The following is a 19,542-nucleotide window of genomic DNA, read 5'->3' as shown; positions in this document are numbered from 1 at the left end:
GGGCAGAATAGTAATGTCAGCAAAGCTATCTAAAATAAGAATTTAATGTGTGAACAAGGAAACGAAAAGGACGAATACCAAACTGAAGAATTTAACCTAATGTCGCACTGCAATAGGGGAACTGTACCGGTTTTGGCCATGTTCCTAATTTGGCCAATTTTGCGAATAACTCCAAAAATAAAGCAATTCGCAAGGGTTTTATTAGTTCCAACAAGAGATATATCCCTCACGCTTCAACGTTGCTTTCAACCGATCGATTATTTTGGAAAAATATGTATTTTTCAGGATTGGCCAAATTAGGCACTAAGTTGGCGAAAACTGGTGCACTTCCCCTATTGCTAGATCTGTTTGCTCATAACGGCACATAATCAGTGTACGCGCAATCGAAGCAGGCGAAATCCAGACAAAATATTATTCCAGAGAGAGTAGTCGAACGCAATGCGGAACAGAAGCAAGTGTCCCGTGAATATTCAAAAATTTCGTGAAGATTCTACAATTTTTTGCAGTCTGAAAAGAAATAAACTTTGAAGCGAAAAATTCGAGTCCAGAGAAGAAAAGATGCGAGTCCGGTTATTACCGAAGAGCCAAACAAAAATGCAAGTTTGCATTATTTGCATAGCGTGAGCAAGAAAAATACGAGACAAGAAAACTGCCCCTATTCGCATAAGCGTCCCATGTCAGTTTCTTCAACTTGAGAAATATGTCGTTGAATTTTTCAAACTCGTTTTACATGAAAAAAATTAAAAAAAAATCTAATAAATCTATAAAACCTGCAACCTTTCTGAAAATTTGGCATTATAATTGTTTAACTGTATACATTGCTATGGAACTATTTAATGGACCATAATTATATTTATTTTTTGAGCAAAATTGTATCGAAATCTGGAATGTTACTGTTATGCGACTAAATAGCAAGATGGGACAACACAAGTGGGTAGAACAAAGCTTATCGGAAGTCGAGTCAAGTACGAGACACTGAAGACGGCCCCCACTGTCTTCGATATTCTGTTTAACTTCCGAGCCTTTTGGCTCCATAGTTCGTGCGCTTTTGGGCATGGAGGCACAATGCTACGTAGTCTCGATCCCTGTTTGGCGGTCGTGCTACAAACTTCCGGACCCGAATACTCCTCCCCCCGGCGTCGAGGGTGATCCATCAGTTCCGGTGGAGGAATCTTCCGCAGTGATGGTGCCCCGACTACCAGCGGCTATTGCAGGAAACGCTATCGCGCATTGCACTGACTTCGTCTTCGGCTTATAGAATTTTTCCTATAGTTCCGGTGGCGGATGACGTCTGCACTGGCGTGTCCTACCTCCTCGAAGCGCTTTCTTTTTCCTTCGAAACGACGTTTATTCGCTGGCCCCTTCTCCATCTACGACCAGATCCAGCTCCGACAATATTTGCGTCATGACGACTCTGCTGACCGCATTTCACGTGCATTCTTCGGGACACATACGCTCTGCGATGTTGTCCGCCCTTAGGGCAGGCATTCCTCTACGTACTTCCGCAAACCTAGGCCAATTGAATATCACGTGTTCTTAAATCGACGTTGACAAACGCCAGGCAGAACGGCGACGATGCATAACCTGGGACGGGACTTGCAAAGAGGAAAAATGTAACTTCATCTGCTGCCACGTACTGTCAAATGCAACCAGCAGCTTTTTGTGTGACAGTATTGGTATCCCAAATAAAGTATTCCCCATAATTTTTGTTTTACGAATACTTTTTCACTTTAACGAGTATTTCAAATCATCTGGTAAGCTTATTATTAATCATTCATAAACGTGTGTTTTGTTCCCAACATATAAATGGATTTACTAATTCGCGAATTGGATACACTTTTATTGTGCTCAAAAGAGTTCACCCGAAGTTTAGGCGAAACAGTCGAGGAAATAGTTGAAACTCGAAACTGTGATGAAAAGAAGAACATATGTCAAAACAAGGGAAAAGAAACAGCGTCTTAGCAAGTCTCGTCTCAACGCATAACCGCACCGGTGCAGATATTGGCGAAAACACCCATGTCTGGACAGGAACTGTGTGAGGTAAAAGCTCCCATCTCTATGCACCTTGTTCACCCACATTGGGGATGAACTGGTGGTTCCACCTTCCATTATCCGCATTGTCCTATTCTTGCTGCCACTTGGTAGCCCTCGATTTTTTCTCGATAGTGTTATGCAGATTGGGATCATTCCGGTCATAACACAAGCTGACTAAACTAAAAAAAAGCTAAACAGCGCTTTTTGCGGTTACTTTTCGTCTTGAGCGCAGAGCTCTAGGCTGGAGCTCCGCGTGATCCTTGCTAGCGCGCTGATCATTTTAGCCGCCTTTCACAGGAACAGCCTGTGAAATTCAAATCAACACTCCTAGATGTTTCAAAGTTTGCACTGATATGTCGTGCCCTCCGACGGTAATGTGCATCATTTCCGTTTTGTGGCGAGCCACCTGACGGATTACACGAATGACACGTAAATATATAATGTTTGACATAATCGTCTTCAATTGGAATGAAATTTCGCACATTTTTTCGGCACAGCAGACCATCTTCCACTAATAGAAAAAAATCGCCCTAGAGTAATATATAAAAATGACGTATGTGGTAGTGTTTTCGAGCAAATAATTTAAAAAATTGTAACTCGTAACTAACTAAAAGGACTTTATGGAGAAAATATTACACCGGTCAAAAATATTAGTTTACACTAAAAAATCGTTATTTCAATGTAAAATCTCTTACAATCCCATATTTATTTTTCACCAAATTTTTACCACAGAAACTTGACTGCAAAACACACGATTTAACGACATCAGATGTAGAAGTTAAAAACAAAAAAAGTTTTAGAACAAGTAATTTTTGGCTCATTTTTTAAACATAGACTATTTTTAAGAAACCACTTGACGCCGAGTTATGATTCCTGGGTCAGTTTTGAACAAAAAAGCTGTTTTTTAGTTTTCTCCCTAAGTATCACCGTTTTCGAAATGTTTCAAATTTTATTTTTGGAAATTGAAAAAATGTTTGTACTCCGCCTTTTTTAAAACTTAATCGCGATTCTTTATCACCCACACTAGGTTTCCCGATTAGTACATGAATTTCCAAAATTTATTCATCAACATCAACAAAATGTGCGTAGTTCGAGTTTCAGGGACATTCTCTAGTCCCTTCGAAACGCGCAGAGGGTTACGGCAAGGTGATGGTCTTTCGTGCCTGTTATTCAACATCGCAAAGGCAACAATAATAGAACATGTCTAATCTTTAAGAATGTCTGCTCATTTGGGCACTATATGATGATTTTGCTCGTGGTGACTGTATTCGTCAATCCTTGATGCTTCCATAACTTAAATGCCCACGCTAGAAGAAATCTAATGGCACATTTGAAATAAGTGGAAATCTAACCAAATCATAAGTTTTTTTTTAATGAAACTTCCAATATTTCTTACCAACTCAGAGGAGCTTATTCGTGATTCCAAGGAATCTGATAAATTTGATTGAATTCTTTCAAAAATGTTTCAAAAGCCTCACCAACTTCAAGGGATTTCTTCCATGATTTTTCAAATTCTTTTGTTCTTCTTCTCTAATTTTATGATTTTTTGGTACATTTATTTAATGATATGGATTATTATGGTTTTTTTTATGTATTCTCGCTTAACTTTTCAAAAGGTCCTAAGTAACATTTTTTTCATGAATTAATTTGAATAGCGTAATCAACAGAACAACATGAAAGCTTTTGATTGCAGTACTTAAATTAATTCATGAAAAAAAATGTTACTTAGGACCTTTTGAAAAGTTAAGCGAATATTATATTGATCTTTTGAGGGAGTTTTACTCATGGTGCATCGATCGAAAAAAAGGTCATGAATATTTGTACAATACATGTGTTGCATGCCAAGTTTATTTTTTTGAATTTTTTGTATTGTGGTTTGTTTTATTGTAATGTTTGTTTATTCTCTGTTTTTTTAGTTTTCATCGAGTAGTTCATACGACTTTCTCGAAGACGAATAAATCAAAAAATCAATCATTAGACAATTTCAGTACAGAAACTAAGGATGGGCTTAGGGTGATTCGTAGAGGAAGAGACCCCAAAACGCTCTCTGAGGCAAACCACCTTTCGCGTATTCCCTCATATTTACGATGTTTAAGATGGCCGTTACATAACTATACCTAGGTGAATCTATACCATGTCGTCGAAAGACATCTCGTCGAATGACACTTAGTCGAATGACATTTGGTCGAAAGGACATTACGTCGAATGGACATTAGGTCGAAGGGACATTTAGTCGAAAATGTGTTTTTAATCCACTAGAGACGCAGGACATTTGGTCGAAAGGACACTTCGCCGAGTGGACATTTGGTCCAATCAGAGTTTAGAATCTTCATACATTTAGTCTAATGACGTTCCGTCGAATGGTTATTTGAAAGAAAAGAACTTTAGCCAATAACAATTACAAAAATAAATGATGTATTGTGGTGTTTCCAAAAGTCACATAATGATTGCTCCAATATTGTCCAAAGAATGATGGGTTCATAAAAAGAATAAATAATACGAAAATATTCCCGACTGGATATTAACTTTGACGAACCCCTCTAACTGACTACGATGAATCTATACCACCTGGTGAAAAGAAATTCAGTCGAATGATGTTTTGTCATTAGACATGACGTCGGATAGATTATGACCTATGACCATTTTGTCGGATTTTTTTCGGCCAAACTTTCGGCCAATAATTAAATTTTATTCTGAACTATTTTTGTTTGTGTCTTCATTAAGGAGACTTTCAGACCTAGGCTGGCTCGTCTCCGGTTATTCTGAAATAATTATTGTAGAAATATTGAGAGAAAGAAAGAATTTCAATGAAAAGAATAAGAAAATCATTTTCATTCGACCAAATGTCCCTACGACTAAACGTCCTTTCGACAAAATGTCATTTGATCAAATGTCATTAGACTAAATGTTCCAAAGCCGACTACGATGAAGTATTGAAAAAATAACATTAATATCATTGGTTTTTGACCATGTGCCGAAAATGGAATAGAGGCTATTTCACCATCAGTACCTAATATTTTGCCATTTCAGTATTTTTTTTTTTAATTTTTCTATAACCCACAAGGGTCTCCAGAAGTTTCTGTTAACTCAGGTGAGAAATCCTCATTGGCATCCGTATTCGTTTCTGCTGCTGATTGAACTTCTTCACGTCCACTGAATTCCTCCAATCAGTTTATCCATGTACATATCTTGTGAATTATTTATTCAAATTTAACCAAAAATATATTGACGAATTATCCTTTTAATTAATTACCTACTACCATTTTTGGTAATTAGTCAAATGGATAATGGTGTTTAGACTAAACATTCTCAGCATTTGACTAATTTTCCATTCCATTCCATAAATGTACTTTCGACTAAATGTCCATTCGACCAAATGTCCATTCGAGAAAATGTCCATTCGACTAAATGTCCATTTGACTAAATTTTTCATTCGACTAAATGTCCATTCGACTAAATGTCCCTTCGACCAAATGTACTTTCGACTAAATGTCATTCGACTAAACGTCGTTCGACGAAATGTCATTCGACGAACTGTCCCAAAGCCTACCCAGGTAGGTTAGGTGAAAAAAGTTTCAAAATAATAGATGGGAGAGGGTAGAAAACCGAAATTTTCCACATTTTGATTAAACGTCTAACATTTCGACAAGGTAAAACACGCTAGTGAGACTAACCTACAATGTACTGCGCGTCTCCATGCACTGTCCACACCGGTGTCCGCAATGCTGATTTGCCGACGCGTAGTGCGTTGTTCTCTAAGAGCTGCTAGCTAAAAGGAGATTTGCTTCATGAATTTTCCGGCAACGAATTATCACCACTTTTTTAATGTGAATATTATAATTAGGCAAAAGCAATCTATGCTTAGCAAGGGTATATAAGCCCCCTCCCCCTTACTTCCCGATAACAGCTCTCGTTCTCGGTAAGAGATACCTATAAATATTTACATTTTTCTTGACAATTCTAGACCAACATTTGAAAAGGACGTACGAGTCAATCTCTCCAGAGATTTTTTTTATTGTCACTTCATTTCGATTTCATGAGCCAGCTCTCTCAAAGAACTCATATTATTAGCACTTTTAAAAATCTTTAAAATTATTATCCATTTTGATTTTTAGAATGTTCAATTGTTTATTAATTCAAATTACATAATTCGCATTCCATGACATGGATATTTCTATGTGTTACAACCCTATTGCATATATTTTTGATCGTTTTGTCTGCTTTCCACCACCACCCAATCAACAATACCCGGAGCACCATCTGGTTGTTCCCATGAACGAAAATAATCTGAAAGTTTATACCCTGCCAGAAGCTTTACCCATATATACCAGAAGCTTGTTGATGCTCTCATCATCGCACCGGAAAAGGGGGAACGAGTGAACGAAAAAATATTTTTCATTTGCACGAAAACGAGGGTTCCGTTCATTTGGTTGAGATGGCGCTAGGCGTTATTCGCTGGGAAAGCTTCCTCGCTCGTTCGCTGAAATAGAGCCGGTCACACCTCGGGTTTTTATTTTTATAGATTCATGGCAAATCGAAATAAAATGGCTCTCGGTTGCAATCGATTTACTACGTGATTAATAGTTTCTGATGTAGTGAATGACTTGTTGGGGATGACAAATTTTGCCAAATCAATCGGCGGCCTGTCTGCTGCCGTGTGAATCGACATTACGACCCGTAAAAATGACGAGTTAAAAATCAATAAAGCTTCGACTATAAAATGTTAAAACGAAACAAGCCATCAAGTGGCAAGGTGTAAATTGGCACTTTGGTATGTTGGGACATGTACAGCTGATCAATCACGTTCGGATTCATGCTCATGGTGATGAAGCAGACGACGATCATTATGCTTGGTTGATCGTGTGATATGTCATCTATGACATAATACGGCAGATGAGAATGCGAGGAAGCAGAATCGTTTACACATTTATATTCGTTTACAGAGGTGACAATTAAGACATATTATATACGACCGCAAGGAGTAGTTTCGTTTTTTTTGTGGGTGCTAAAATCTGAATGGGGCTGTTGAAAAGCAGGAAGAAGAAACATATAGCTCAATAAACATCTCGTGGCTCATTTTTATAATTTGTTAACAATTATCTTCTTCCTTTAATGTGGCGTTTGTTGAGTGAGTGAATAGATAGATGATGGCTGCTGTCGGGCTGATGGTCCCAAACGACCGTATGAGAGACAACAATGAAATTTTTATGGTTACGAGCTTTGGTGCCGGGGTGTGAGTGAGAGTGAAATCGCGACGGCCAAGGAGCGTATGGTTTTGCCTGGGCGACATGCACATAAAAGCTCATAATTTTTATTGTTTTACAAAATGTTTTGGTCGAAAAAGAGTTGCAACGAAGAGACAGACGGGTGCAAAACGAGGGCAAGATCAGGCCAAGATTTCCCCGGCCCGACCGGTCCGATTCCGAGGAGTTCCCACCGCTTTTCATCGGCGTGGTGGCAGCTTCAAGTGGCCAAGGAGCGTGCGTGGTTACTTGGTGTTAGATCGCATAAAGTCACATAAAAAAGCGTCAGCCAAACAAACCATAAACTTTTTGAAACCCTCGTAAAAGAAGCTGTTTACGAGGGGTCGATAGGTGGCGGTGGCGGGAGCGTGTGTGATTATCAATTTTTGTTGGATTCAATTTTATTACAACATGAATGGTTGTAAAAATTATGGGAAATTACCATAAATAACCACAGAGGAAAGATGCAGATAATTAAGAGCTAATTAGGAAGGAAATTAGCTTACTGCTCGGAAGATTGACTCTTTTCGCATAAAACAAAAATGCAAAATAGGTTATGTTCATATCATTCTTAGCTCAGAATATGAGCAGCACTATAATTACTTTTATTCTGCGTGTGGTCCGCGAGCAGATGCTCAACCGATGACAGAGTCAATCGAAAATGCTTCGAAGATATCGTTTGACATTTTAACTAGAAGGTCGTAAATCACTAGCATTATTGCTGCCCATCTGGTAGCCTGCAAAGTTGCACCAGTGCGGGTCGTATGCTAATTCATGGAGCGAGATGATATGTGGTGGCTGGCTGGCTGGTGCCGGCGGCAGCGGCGGCGGTAAAGTTCTAAACAGTTCTTGCTGAAATGAAAGTCGGTGGCTAATCGGTCTCAAAGATGGCTGCGTTTCGTTTGTAAATTGAGTTTTCAATTAAAATGGAAGTCAATTATAAGGTCGTAAAGTGGCGACAGTTCACCTTCGTCCAGGGGAGTTGAATTTGCATGTTTTCTGCATAAAATACGGGTTTACTGATAAGGATATTCCATCCGTTCTGATTCGGGAATTTCTTATAGGGGCAGAAAAAGTCAATCTGAAAAGAAATCCAAATTCCGTTGGGATATTTTTTTAGGACAGGTAAAATGAAATAAGCAACAATGAGGCAATTGAAATGTGAAATGAATGTAAGTTGCTACACAATGCTACTCGAAAAGAAGCCTTCAGTTTTACAGAAGTTTGTTGCTCTGTGTTCCATTAAGATGTTTACTTATTTGTATTAAGGTCTAGTATACTGACTTTTTGAAGGATACGAGACTGAATACAATTCGGAATAACTTCTCGTACAAAATAAAACTATTTCTCGTGAAAATTCAAAAGAATGGCTTGAAGAGCTGTCAAACGTTTTTCTTGAAAAAAATATCAGAAAATATCCCAAGGAATCACAAGCAAAAATAAAAATCGCCACGCTGATTCACGCCGTCGCTCGTGAAAATTGCTTTTAGCGTGGGTCGGAAATTGGGCCGATGTCGATCAGAATTTCGACCATATGTGTACCCATCTAGTCAGAAACGAGTTTAAATCAACCTTTCTCACTTCTAGCTCCTTATGGTGATTAATTAGAAGAGCTTTTTGAGAAACGAAAACTTAGAAGTGGTAGGCTATCTTCTATATACATAAAATTGAATTTCTGTCTGACTGACCCTTATAGACTCGGAAACTACTGAACCGATCGGTGTGAAAATTTATATGCAGAGGTTTTTGGGGCCGGGGAAGGTTCTTAAGATAGTTAGAGACCCCTCCCTCTTTGGAAAGGGGGGCTTCCATACAAATAAAACACAAATTTCTCCATAATTCGAGAACTAAGCAAGCAAATGGAACCAAATCTTGTATGTGGAAGTTTTGGAAGGGAAAATATGTGTCTATGGTGGTTTGAAACCCCCCCTTCTGGAAAAGGGGGCTCCCATACAAATGAAGCATAAATTTCTGCATAACTCGAGAACAAAGCATAGAATAAATCAATTTTAGGAGAAACGAAGTTCATCGGGGCTGCTAGTTATTAATAAAAGTAAAGTGAACGGTCTCACTTTTTATTATTCACTGCCAACGGACAGTGCGAAATCACTTTTTTCACTTCTCATTTAAAATTGAGGAATGAGACACTTCACTAATCGATTCAGTGAGAAGAAAAACCTAGAATACATGAAGTGATAATTCAAAGTCCGATGGACGGAGATATTTCACTTTTTATTTACATTATTTAGACATGAGAAGTAAGATGCCTCGAATATAACAATGAGCTGAAAAACGATGATAAGCGCAATTCTTGAATTCAATATGGTTCGTGAAAATCGAATTATATTCAAACCATACAATTATTTCTCAACATAATTTCATATGAAAGCCAAGATTTTCATAATTGCCAAATATGCATTCTATATCCATAATCCATTTATTCCACTCAGTGAAACCTGTTAGCTATTGGATTTGCCGAATCGATCGGATCGATGTAGCTTGATTTACTTCATTGTTCGATACTTGTTTTGAAATTTGTATACGAACTAGTTGGAAGGCGCCTTTCAGCCCGAGGGAGAATTTTTTTCTTTTCTTTAATAACGTGATTTTTTATTAGCAATAAGTTTATCTCATTACAGAATTACAATTCTTGCCAAGAATCTATCCATGCCAAGAATTGAAATTCTGTGATTGTATTACTTAATTGTTAGATTTGTTTTGTTTAAACACTCCTCCGACCGTGCCTCCCAAACAGTCGGAACGCTATTTTCAAATCGCTATATCTCAGCCGTTAATGAACCGATTTGAACAATTTAGGGACTCACAAATTTTCCCGTTCATCAAGATTTGTCTGAGATGTTGAGACCTCCGATCGGACCAAAAATGACCTCTGTGGACCTCCAAACGTCGGAGCAAGTCGTGATTTTCATACAAATTGCGTGGTTGGTGCTCACCAGCTTGATGTTCATGATAATGTTAGTAAGATATTTCGAAATCCGTGAGATTTAGAAAGTTGTCGTCTTCTACAATTTTGTTTAGGAGGCCAAAACCAAACCGTTGCAGATCATATTATTTCGGAACTCGTCCGCTTGGCGGCGCTAGTGTATATGAGAAAGATCGCTGGGTCAAATATTTCGAAATCTGTAAGATTTAGAAAGCTGCCGTCTTCTACAATCTTGTTCAGAAGTGTAAAACCATACTGTCGCAGATCATATTATTTTGGAACCCGTCCGCTAGGCGGCGCTAGTGTATATGGGAATACTCGTTGGGTCAAATATTTCGGAATACGAAAGATTTAGAAAGCTGTCGTCTTCTACAATTTTGTTCAGGAGGCCAAAACCATACTGTCGCAGATCATATTATTTCTGAACTCGTCCGCTTGGCGGCGCTAGTGTATATGAGAAAGATCGCTGGGTCAAATATTTCGGAATCCGTAAGACTTAGAATGCTGTCGTCTTTTACAATTTTGTTCAGGAGGCCAAAACCATACTGTTGAAGATCATATTATTTCGGAACTAGTCCGCATGGCGGCGCTAGTGTATATATGAATGCCCTTTGAGTCAAATATTTTGGAATCCATAAAATCTTGAAAGCTTCCTTCTTCTACAATTTTGTTCAGGAGGCCACAACCATACTGTCGCAGATCATATTATTTAGGAACTCGTCTGCTTGACGTGTATATGAGAAAGATCGCTGGGTCAAATATTTTGGAATTCGCAAGATTCAAAAGCTGTCGTCTTTACAATTTTGTTCAGGAGGCCAAAAACATACTGTAGCACAGGCTGTCCTACGCTCAGGGAAAAAATTCTGCTCTTCGGTTTTACTCCATCTGAACGATTTTATAGTCATAACTGAGTAAGTTTAACTAATAGAGAGATATTTGAATTTTCTAAATGTTATAGCAAACTGTCAAAAAAATTCACACCAGGAATTCCTCCGGAAGTTCCCCGAGGAGTTCCTTCGGAAGTTCCCCCAGGAATTCCTCCAAAAGTTCCTTCAGGAATTCCTCCAGAAGTTCCTTCAGAAATTCCTCCGGAAGTTCCTCCAGGAATTCCTACGAAAGTTCCTCCAGGAATTCCTCCGGAAGCTCCGTCAGGAATTCCTCCGGAAGTTCCTCCAGGAATTCCTCCAGAAGTTGTTCCAGGAATTCCTCCAGAAGTTGCTCCAGGAATTCCTCCGGAAGTTCCTCCAGGAATTCCTCCGGAAGTTCCTCCAGGAATTCCTCCGGAAGTTCCTCCAGGAATTCCTCCGGAAGTTCCTCCAGGAAATCCTTCGTAAGTTCATCCAGAAATTCCTCCAGAAGTTCATCCAGAAATTTCTCTGGAAGTGGTGTGGCGCGGCAGCTACAGGTCTAGTCCAGTTTTGACCTACTGAACAAATTGAGCAAATTTCAACTTTCTAAGTTTCATGGATCCCAAAATATCAAACCCAATGAGTATTCCCATATACACTAGCTCCGTGTAGCGATGCTGGAGCTTGGACCGATGCAGCTGCCGCTGCCAGTCGCTTGTGCGGCTGTAGCGGTGGGAGTATTGGAATCGCACGACGGCGAGCCGGGATGGCTGGAAAGTTCACCTCGTTGATTACAGGAACACGGTTCTTCTTCGGAATGGTCCTGGTGGAAGCCTTCTTCCGGATTTCCAGGAACTTGGCTCGCTTTGGGCAGCCCTTTGTGGTGGCCCGATGTTTATCGCCACAGTTGGCGCACTTGGGATCGGCCACCTCCATTTTGTGGCACTCGTCAGTCGGATGGGGTTCGCCACACTTGTTGCAGCGCGGCTTCATGCGGCAGTTCCTGGTGCCGTGCCCGAAATTGAAGCAGTTGGTACATTGCGTGACATCGCGGTGCACTGTCCGATATCGCTCCCAGTCAACGACGATGTAATTTATAACGCCAACCAGCTTCAGGTCCTGGATCAGGTAAAGCTGGTAGCGATATCTCCTCGCCTTGTCGTGACGAGCGATCTTGTGCACGGCTACTGGCTTCAGTCCGCAACTTTCAAGCTCTGCTTGGAGCTCTTTCTCCTTCATGGACTCTCCTTCCGTGGAGTCCTCGCAGCAAAGCCTTGAGCGGCTTCGTGCCGGGGTGGTCATGAGTGTAGTACTTATACTTGTGGACCTCGAGGAACTCCACGACGGATTGATGATGGTCCTTGTTTGCCGGCATCACTTTCACGCCCTCGCTGCAGAGCCGAAAAGTACATGTCAGCCCCTTAGCGACCAGCTGGCGAATTTTTGGGCATAAATCCGGCGGATCGCCCTTGACGAGCTCGGTGGTCCAGTGACTACCGCTTCTGCCTTATAAGCAGGAGGTGATGAGTTCAACTCCAGGTTTGTCCCTTTCCTACTTTGTATTTCTATCTTAGTTCTTTCTGTGTTTCACGTTCTACCAAAACGATTCCTTCTGTTATAACCTTCCCCACAATCCCAAAAACCTCCAGTGGCACCTATGAGAGGTCGTATAGTTCTCTGAATCTTTCTTATGTAGGTGTTCAGCTAACAATCCTTCCCCTTCCTCAGCATTCGCAAGAACGTAGTCAGGACAGATCTCGACTATTGGAGAGTGCAATGCTTCCATCTAAGAGATAGTGATTAGTCCCAAATCTAAATCTGAGGTAACGGATGAAAGTAATGCTTCTCTCTACAATAGTTTTGGCTTGTACCACCTACGAATTTGTGTGAATTGCTCAATGCTAATGCTAATGCTAAATAAATCCGGCGGATCGCCCTTCACAAACACGCGCGGGCATTTTTCCTTCCGCTCCGGTTGCACCTGCGGAAGCTGCGATTGCTGCTTCTTTCTTTTTTTCGGCGAATTGCCGGCGTCATCAAGCGGCAACGGCGAGAACACGTTGCTCTGTAAAAGCTGCTTGGAGGGGTTACCCGCGCCTCCAAGAGCAGTGCGCTTAGGTACTTTTCCAGCGACTGAATCGGCCACCGAGTCTCCCATGACGGGTCCAGGAGAAAATAACGCCAACGCGACGAAGCGAAAACGTAAATAGCGAACGAACGAGAAAAAACACAGGAAAAATGCTCGAGCAAAAAACACGTATGTACGTGCTGCTGTCTCGAACTGGAATCGATCGGATCCCTGTGTTCTTTGTATCCCAGCGCCTTCTGGTGAAATGTCATACGAAACATTGTTTCGTGTAACATGCTCGCAAGGTGGTGGTAGAGGAATTGAGCGATCGATTTTTAGGAAAATGTTCAAGCTGTTACGTCTGTTCGTCTGTGGTTTTAGCCTCCTGAACAAAATTGTAGAAGACGCCAGCTTTCTACATCTATCGGATTTCAAAATATTTGACCCAACGAGTATTCCCATATACACTAGCGCCGCCAAGCGGACGAGTTCCGAAATAATATGATCTGCGACAGTATGGTTCTGCACTCCTGAACAAGATTGTAGAAGATGGCAGCTTTCCAAATCCTACAGATTCCGAAATATTTGACCCAACGGGCATTCCCATATACACTAGTGCCGTTAAGCGGAAGAGTTCCGAAATTATATTATCTTTGACAGTATGGTTTTACACTCCTGAACAAAATTGTGACGTCTTCAGCTTTCTAAATCTTTCGGATTCCGAAAATTTTGACCCAACGAGCTTTCTCATATACGCTATTGCCGCCAGGCGGACGAGTTCCGCCTCCTGAACAAAATTGTAGAAGACGTCAGCTTTCTAAATCTTTCGTATTCTGAAATAAAAAAAACCCAACGAGTATTCCCATATACACTAGCGCCGCCAAACGGATGAGTCCGAAATAATATGATCTGCTACTGTATGGTTTTGGCCTCCTGAACTTAATTGTTAAAGACGGCAGCTTTCTCAATCTTACGGATTCCGAAATATTTGACCCAACGGTCATTCCCATACACACTAAGCGCCGCCAAGCGGACGAGGTCCGAAATAATATGATCTGCGACAGTATGGTTTTACACTCCTGAACAAAATTGTAGAAGACGTCAGCTTTCTAATTCTTTCGTGTTCCGAAATATTTGACCTAGCGGGGATTCCCATATACGCTAGCGCCGCTAAGCGGACGAGTTCAGAAATAATATGATCTGCGACAGTATGGTTGTGGCCTCCTGAACAAAATTGTAGAAGACGACAGCTTTCTAAATCTTCATATTCCGAAATATTTGACCCAACGAGTATTCCCATATACACTAGCGCCCCTAGCGGACGGGTTCCGAAATAATATGATCTGCGACAGTATGGTTTTACACTTCTGATAAAAATTGTAGAAGACGTCAGCTTTCTAAATCTTTCGTATTCAGAAATATTTGACCCAGCGAGTATTCCCATATACACTAGCGCCGCCTAGCGGACGGGTTCCGAAATAATCTGATCTGCGACAGTATGGTTTTACACTTCTGAACAAGATTGTAGAAGACGGCAGCTTTCTAAGTCTTACAGATTTCGAAATATTTGACCCAGCGATCTTTCTCATATATACTAGCGCCGCCAAGCGGACGAGTTCCGAAATAATATAATCAACGACAGTATGGTTTTGGCCTCCTGAACAAAATTGTAGAAGACGGCAGCTTTCTAAATCTCACGGATTTCGAAATATCTTACTAATATTAGCATGAACATCAAACTGGTGAGCACCAACCACGCAATTTGTATGAAAATCACGACTTGCTCCGACGTTTGGAGGTCCACAGAGGTCATTTTTGGTCCGATCGGAGGTCTCAACATCTCAGACAAATCTTGATGGACGGGAAAATTTGTAAGTCCCTCAATTGTTCAAATCGGTTCACTAAGGGCTGAGACATAGCGATTTGAAAATAGTATCTTTCGAGGCATGGTCGTTCGTGTAAGTAAAACCTATCACGGTCGGAGGAGTGTTAATGTGGTTGGTGCTGGTCTTCTATAGCCTCAAACTGCAGAACAGTAACGTCCGCATTTCACCCGCTTCGCTCTGATCTTTGACGAAGATTTCAAAGTTCTGTTAGATGACGGGGATGATTAGAAGAATACCGGTTCCGAACCAGGTGGCTCCATATCATCGATCGTTACTAGCAGGGCAAAGATTCATGAATCACTGAGCTCCACCGACGGTCACAAATAAGGGCTAAAGTGACTTTTGTGAACATACTTGGTTGATTTTGGTTTGATACCAGGTGGATTTGACTATGTAGACTAATTGATCTGAACTCCAGAAAAACTTGAAGAGTCTATCTGCATTAAACTAATTTAAACTGCACATAATACGCAAGGACTCAAGGGACTTTTATGGACATGCTAGGTTGATTTCGATTGGATACCAAGCGTAGTTAATCTTGGAGACCAACTGATTTGAATTTCAATCAGAAAATCAATATAATACACAAGGGCTTTAGGGGCTTGCAGAGGAAAACTGGGATGATTTCCGTTATGAAGTTATTTTTAATCAGTAATTTTTACTCATATTAAATTTTAAATCGAGTTTGTCTACATTTTCAATGGCAGCATCCCTAGTCCAGCTGATCCAGCAAAAAAAAAAAAAAAAATGAGGGTCCCTAGAAACATAACAAACTACAGTAAACTAGGTGCGGTGGATAAGACAATCGAGAAAGAATTGTGAAAATCACTTAGAACACGCCTGGGATCCTGCTGTTCAAAATCTTGATTCTAATGATTTCTTGATCGCAGTATTCGACAAGATAACCAAGAACATGTACTTCCCAACATACAATTAGGTTCAGGTTTACCATAATACAAGTTCCATACAAATGCTTGTACACTTGTTCATTTATTCAATAAAATGGATGTGAGGGATTTGCATAAAAAGAATCATCGCTCAAATGTACCATGCGTCTTCATATTGTTTTATGCTTATATGCTGCTGAACAGTTTTCAAAGTCTCAACCTATCGTTTCCCCTAGGAGCAGTGTTGTGCTGAATCATTATCAGACGATAATGATTGTAATTTTCATGTGAAAACTTTTCACGTGAAAACAGTAGACGAGTTGTCGCCGGCGACAACTTCTCAAATTTGGTACTCAAACGATAATAAACACAGAATTTTCATTCAAACATTATTCTTCACCAATATCAGCTGATTGTCAACAGTCACGTTATATCTTCTATTTGGCGTTATGGTTTCATGGTAGTAAGGAAAAAGAGTTCAAAATGTAATGCTTCGAACGGTAAATGCTTCAAACCAAGATACGATTTTTAATCACTGGCGAGTTTTAATCACTTGATTATTTAAAAGTAAGATCACAGGTGAGTTAGATCTTTCCCGATTTTTTGAAAATTTGATTTTTCCCATCCCTGCCTAGGAGGCCTATTTTCGTCAGAAAAACACTCATGGGGACATACAGGTATCGTAATAACTTAGATTATCGTAATATTAGTATTTTAACTTATCTGCAAGTGACTTCAACGTCGTTAAAGCAATGATCCCTCTCTTACTTTGTGACCAAATAATCTCGGAATTTACCCAATTAAACAACAAACGACAGTAACCAGTCAATTTTAAAGATCGAGAACTACTGATGCAACAGGTGAGGATCGCGAATACAGTCTTTATTTCTGATTTTATCGTTCATTGTTATCATACGCTGTTCCTTCAGCTGCTTGGCGAAATACTTGGCCAAACTTTTGAGCACATCGATCCAGGTTTTCGAGATGCAGGCACAAGCATGAACACAATACACATTATTTTGCCGGGTATTATTATCGTTAACATCTGACCTAAAGATGATCCAAATACTCGCCGATAGCAGAATCATAGGAAGATAGGACGTGTGGAACAGCTTGAATGCATAACTGATATACTGAAGTCCTGCAAGTAAATTATCACGTCAAATACCCGTACCCGTATTTTTTCTGCAGAACCTTATCCAGCAGATCTTTATGCAGCAAATCAGTTGGATATTGAATCAGTGAATTGTTGCCAATTTCCTTGAAAATGCTGCTGTTCTGCAGCAATGCATTTTTTCCAAGGAGCACGATTAAGTAAAACTGGGCTTGTTCTATTCATTAAAAATGAAACATAATTTATAACAAATCAATTCCTCCAGTAATATGGTAGACACTTTCATGTCTCTACTATCATCAGGTTGCCATAATCCCATTAAAAATGCATCTCAATTTGAACCTCGACTGCAGGCAAAGCATGCAAAGTGAAGCAAAGGTCGCATGCTTCGCCTTATCAGTCAACCGCAGCTGTTTCCTTGATAGAATCATCAATTTTTTTTTCGCTCCACCAAACGCTCTCCAGGACAGGCACATATATAGGCTGTGTGCTTATCGGTCTCCTGATGAGCTTCGCATGCGGCTTGCTGCTGATGTCCTTATGCTGATTCCCGTCTGCGCGGGTTCTGCTCTTTGCCTTGTTATCGAGTTCGAAAAAAATGTTTTAAATATAAATGAACCGGTGAGCGCAACTTGCCTGGCAAGTTTTTTTTTCTCATTTAGTTTTCAAATCGTTTTCGATCTTCATTGACTCTTCAGTGAGTTTCTTCGGTCAGCGAAAGATGTGTTGCGTTCCTTTCCCGCCGCAGGCAGAACCGAGCCGAGGGCTTGTGCCCTGCTCTGACTTCAGGGAGTGGTGCTGCGAGCAGTCTTGTGTTTTATTTATTTTTTATCTATATTCTCACTGCTTGACTCAGGTTTTCTTTCTGCTTTTTTTTCTTCTAGCCGTGTTGAGACAAACGTGAAGGAAAATTAAATATGAAAAGAAGTAAGAAAATTACATATGTGTTGCAGATACTTTATATTTTTTTGTGTGCTCTGTTATCTCCTCGTTCCATTTATACCCTCCCATTTTTGTGCGCTCGCAACGGGGTCGGTTTCTATTTTCAACGGCGCGGACCCGGTTGCAGGCATAGCTTGTGTCAGTCATAGACGTGTGTAGCCGAGTGTGTTGGATTTGGGTTTTTTATTTTTTATTCCATCGGTGGTGCCGCCGTCGCCGTCCCCCTATGAGAGGTAAATACTGTAAGGTTTCCCACTGATGATATTGGGCTGCTCGGGGTCGAAGACAGCTTCAAGTCAAGTGTTTCATCTACCGTCGGCGCGCGGTTCATTTCTGTGATGTTGCTTTTTCCTTTCCAATGGGAATTTATGTGGCAGTTTTGAATAAAATGTTTAATTTAGATTGTTCGTTCGGTTTTAATATTTTCCACTGAAGGGCTGCTGCCTCAAGAGATGGCTTTGAGTTCCTGGAACGAAAGGTATCGATTAACTTGTATATATTGTACAATTCAATTTGTTTGATTGGGCCTAGCGCTCGGAGACAGGTAGATTGCATCCTACAGATAGTATTAATGATAAATTTGTGTACCTTTTCAAACTAGAATTTTGTCTTAGATATCGATTGTCTGAGTGTTTTGCTAGGATTACATAATTCCTGTGTATTGATTCCATTTCCTAATAAATGTAGATAAATGGGCTTCAATTTACGTAATATTTCATTTACATCCTAATTTATGGAAATTTGTAAGACATGTTCAGAATTTTTGAATATTTATATTTTTCACCAGAAGAAATATCCATAAATTACAAGATTTAAGGGGGTTGAAATGGTTTTGTAAGATTTATGATTTCTTGCTTATTGAACATGACTTGATTACGATTTTATTACTTGAATATTTAGTTTGACTTCATTCTGCGATATCCGAAGGGAAGGTTATCTGTATTGGGATACGGGATAAGGAAACCAGCTTATTTTGTGTGAAATCCAATACCGGATTCAAAGTTGTGGGAATCAGGGCAGAGGTTTTGTGGAATAAGAGTTTTGTATAATTCGTTCTTCTTCTTATTGGCACTACATCCCCCACTGGGACATTTGATACTTTTATGCCCAGAGAAGTCAAAAATATTTCCAACCTGAAAATTGTATAATTGGTATTGGTGCTGAAATTTTCTTAGATCTGATAAACTATATAATGTTGTATTCCGTAGACCGTCGTTTGTGCATCCACAATGTTGGATAAAGGTATAAAAATCCGGTGAAAGTGGATCTAGAAATTGATTCAATAAGACGAAACTCACACCAAAGCAAGAAAAGATTTGTATACACCCAATTATTTTTTTACACGGGTGATGAAAGTTTGTAAAAGTTTTTTTGTAAAAAAAGTTTTCAGTTCTCAATTCGAAAACCCGTGCTAAAAAAAATCATTTTCGCCGAATCTAACAAAATGGAGCATCGCTGTAAAAAATCGCATGGAATTTTATCACACGGTTCTATAAAACAAATCCGTGTAAAAACTGAAACGGGTGTACTGGGTCAAAGTGGCCTAGTTTTCTATTCTTCTTCTTTTTCTTTTTGG

The 19,542-nt window shown here is 39.9% G+C and overlaps 1 protein-coding gene across 4 annotated transcripts in view; it reads left to right on the top strand.

Annotated features, from left to right (window-relative positions):
• LOC134219585 (homeobox protein abdominal-B-like) overlaps positions 1–19,542 on the top strand; it is a 155,726-nt gene that overhangs the window by 34,974 nt on the left and 101,210 nt on the right. The window contains exon 1 of one of the 4 annotated variants that reach the window (XM_062698387.1): positions 17,908–17,951. The exons of the other annotated variants lie outside the window; for them this stretch is intronic. Coding sequence (XP_062554371.1) covers positions 17,942–17,951 — 10 coding nt within the window. The 5' untranslated portion in view covers positions 17,908–17,941. Of the gene's footprint in view, positions 1–17,907; positions 17,952–19,542 lie in introns of those variants that run through there. 4 annotated transcript variants of the gene reach the window in all.

Source organism: Armigeres subalbatus, chromosome 1 (assembly GCF_024139115.2).
Source record: "Armigeres subalbatus isolate Guangzhou_Male chromosome 1, GZ_Asu_2, whole genome shotgun sequence".
In the NCBI taxonomy this organism is placed as follows: Eukaryota; Metazoa; Arthropoda; class Insecta; order Diptera; family Culicidae; genus Armigeres; species Armigeres subalbatus.
The sequence above is the reverse complement of the archived record's forward strand: the minus strand, read 5'-3'. Positions and strand labels throughout refer to the sequence as shown.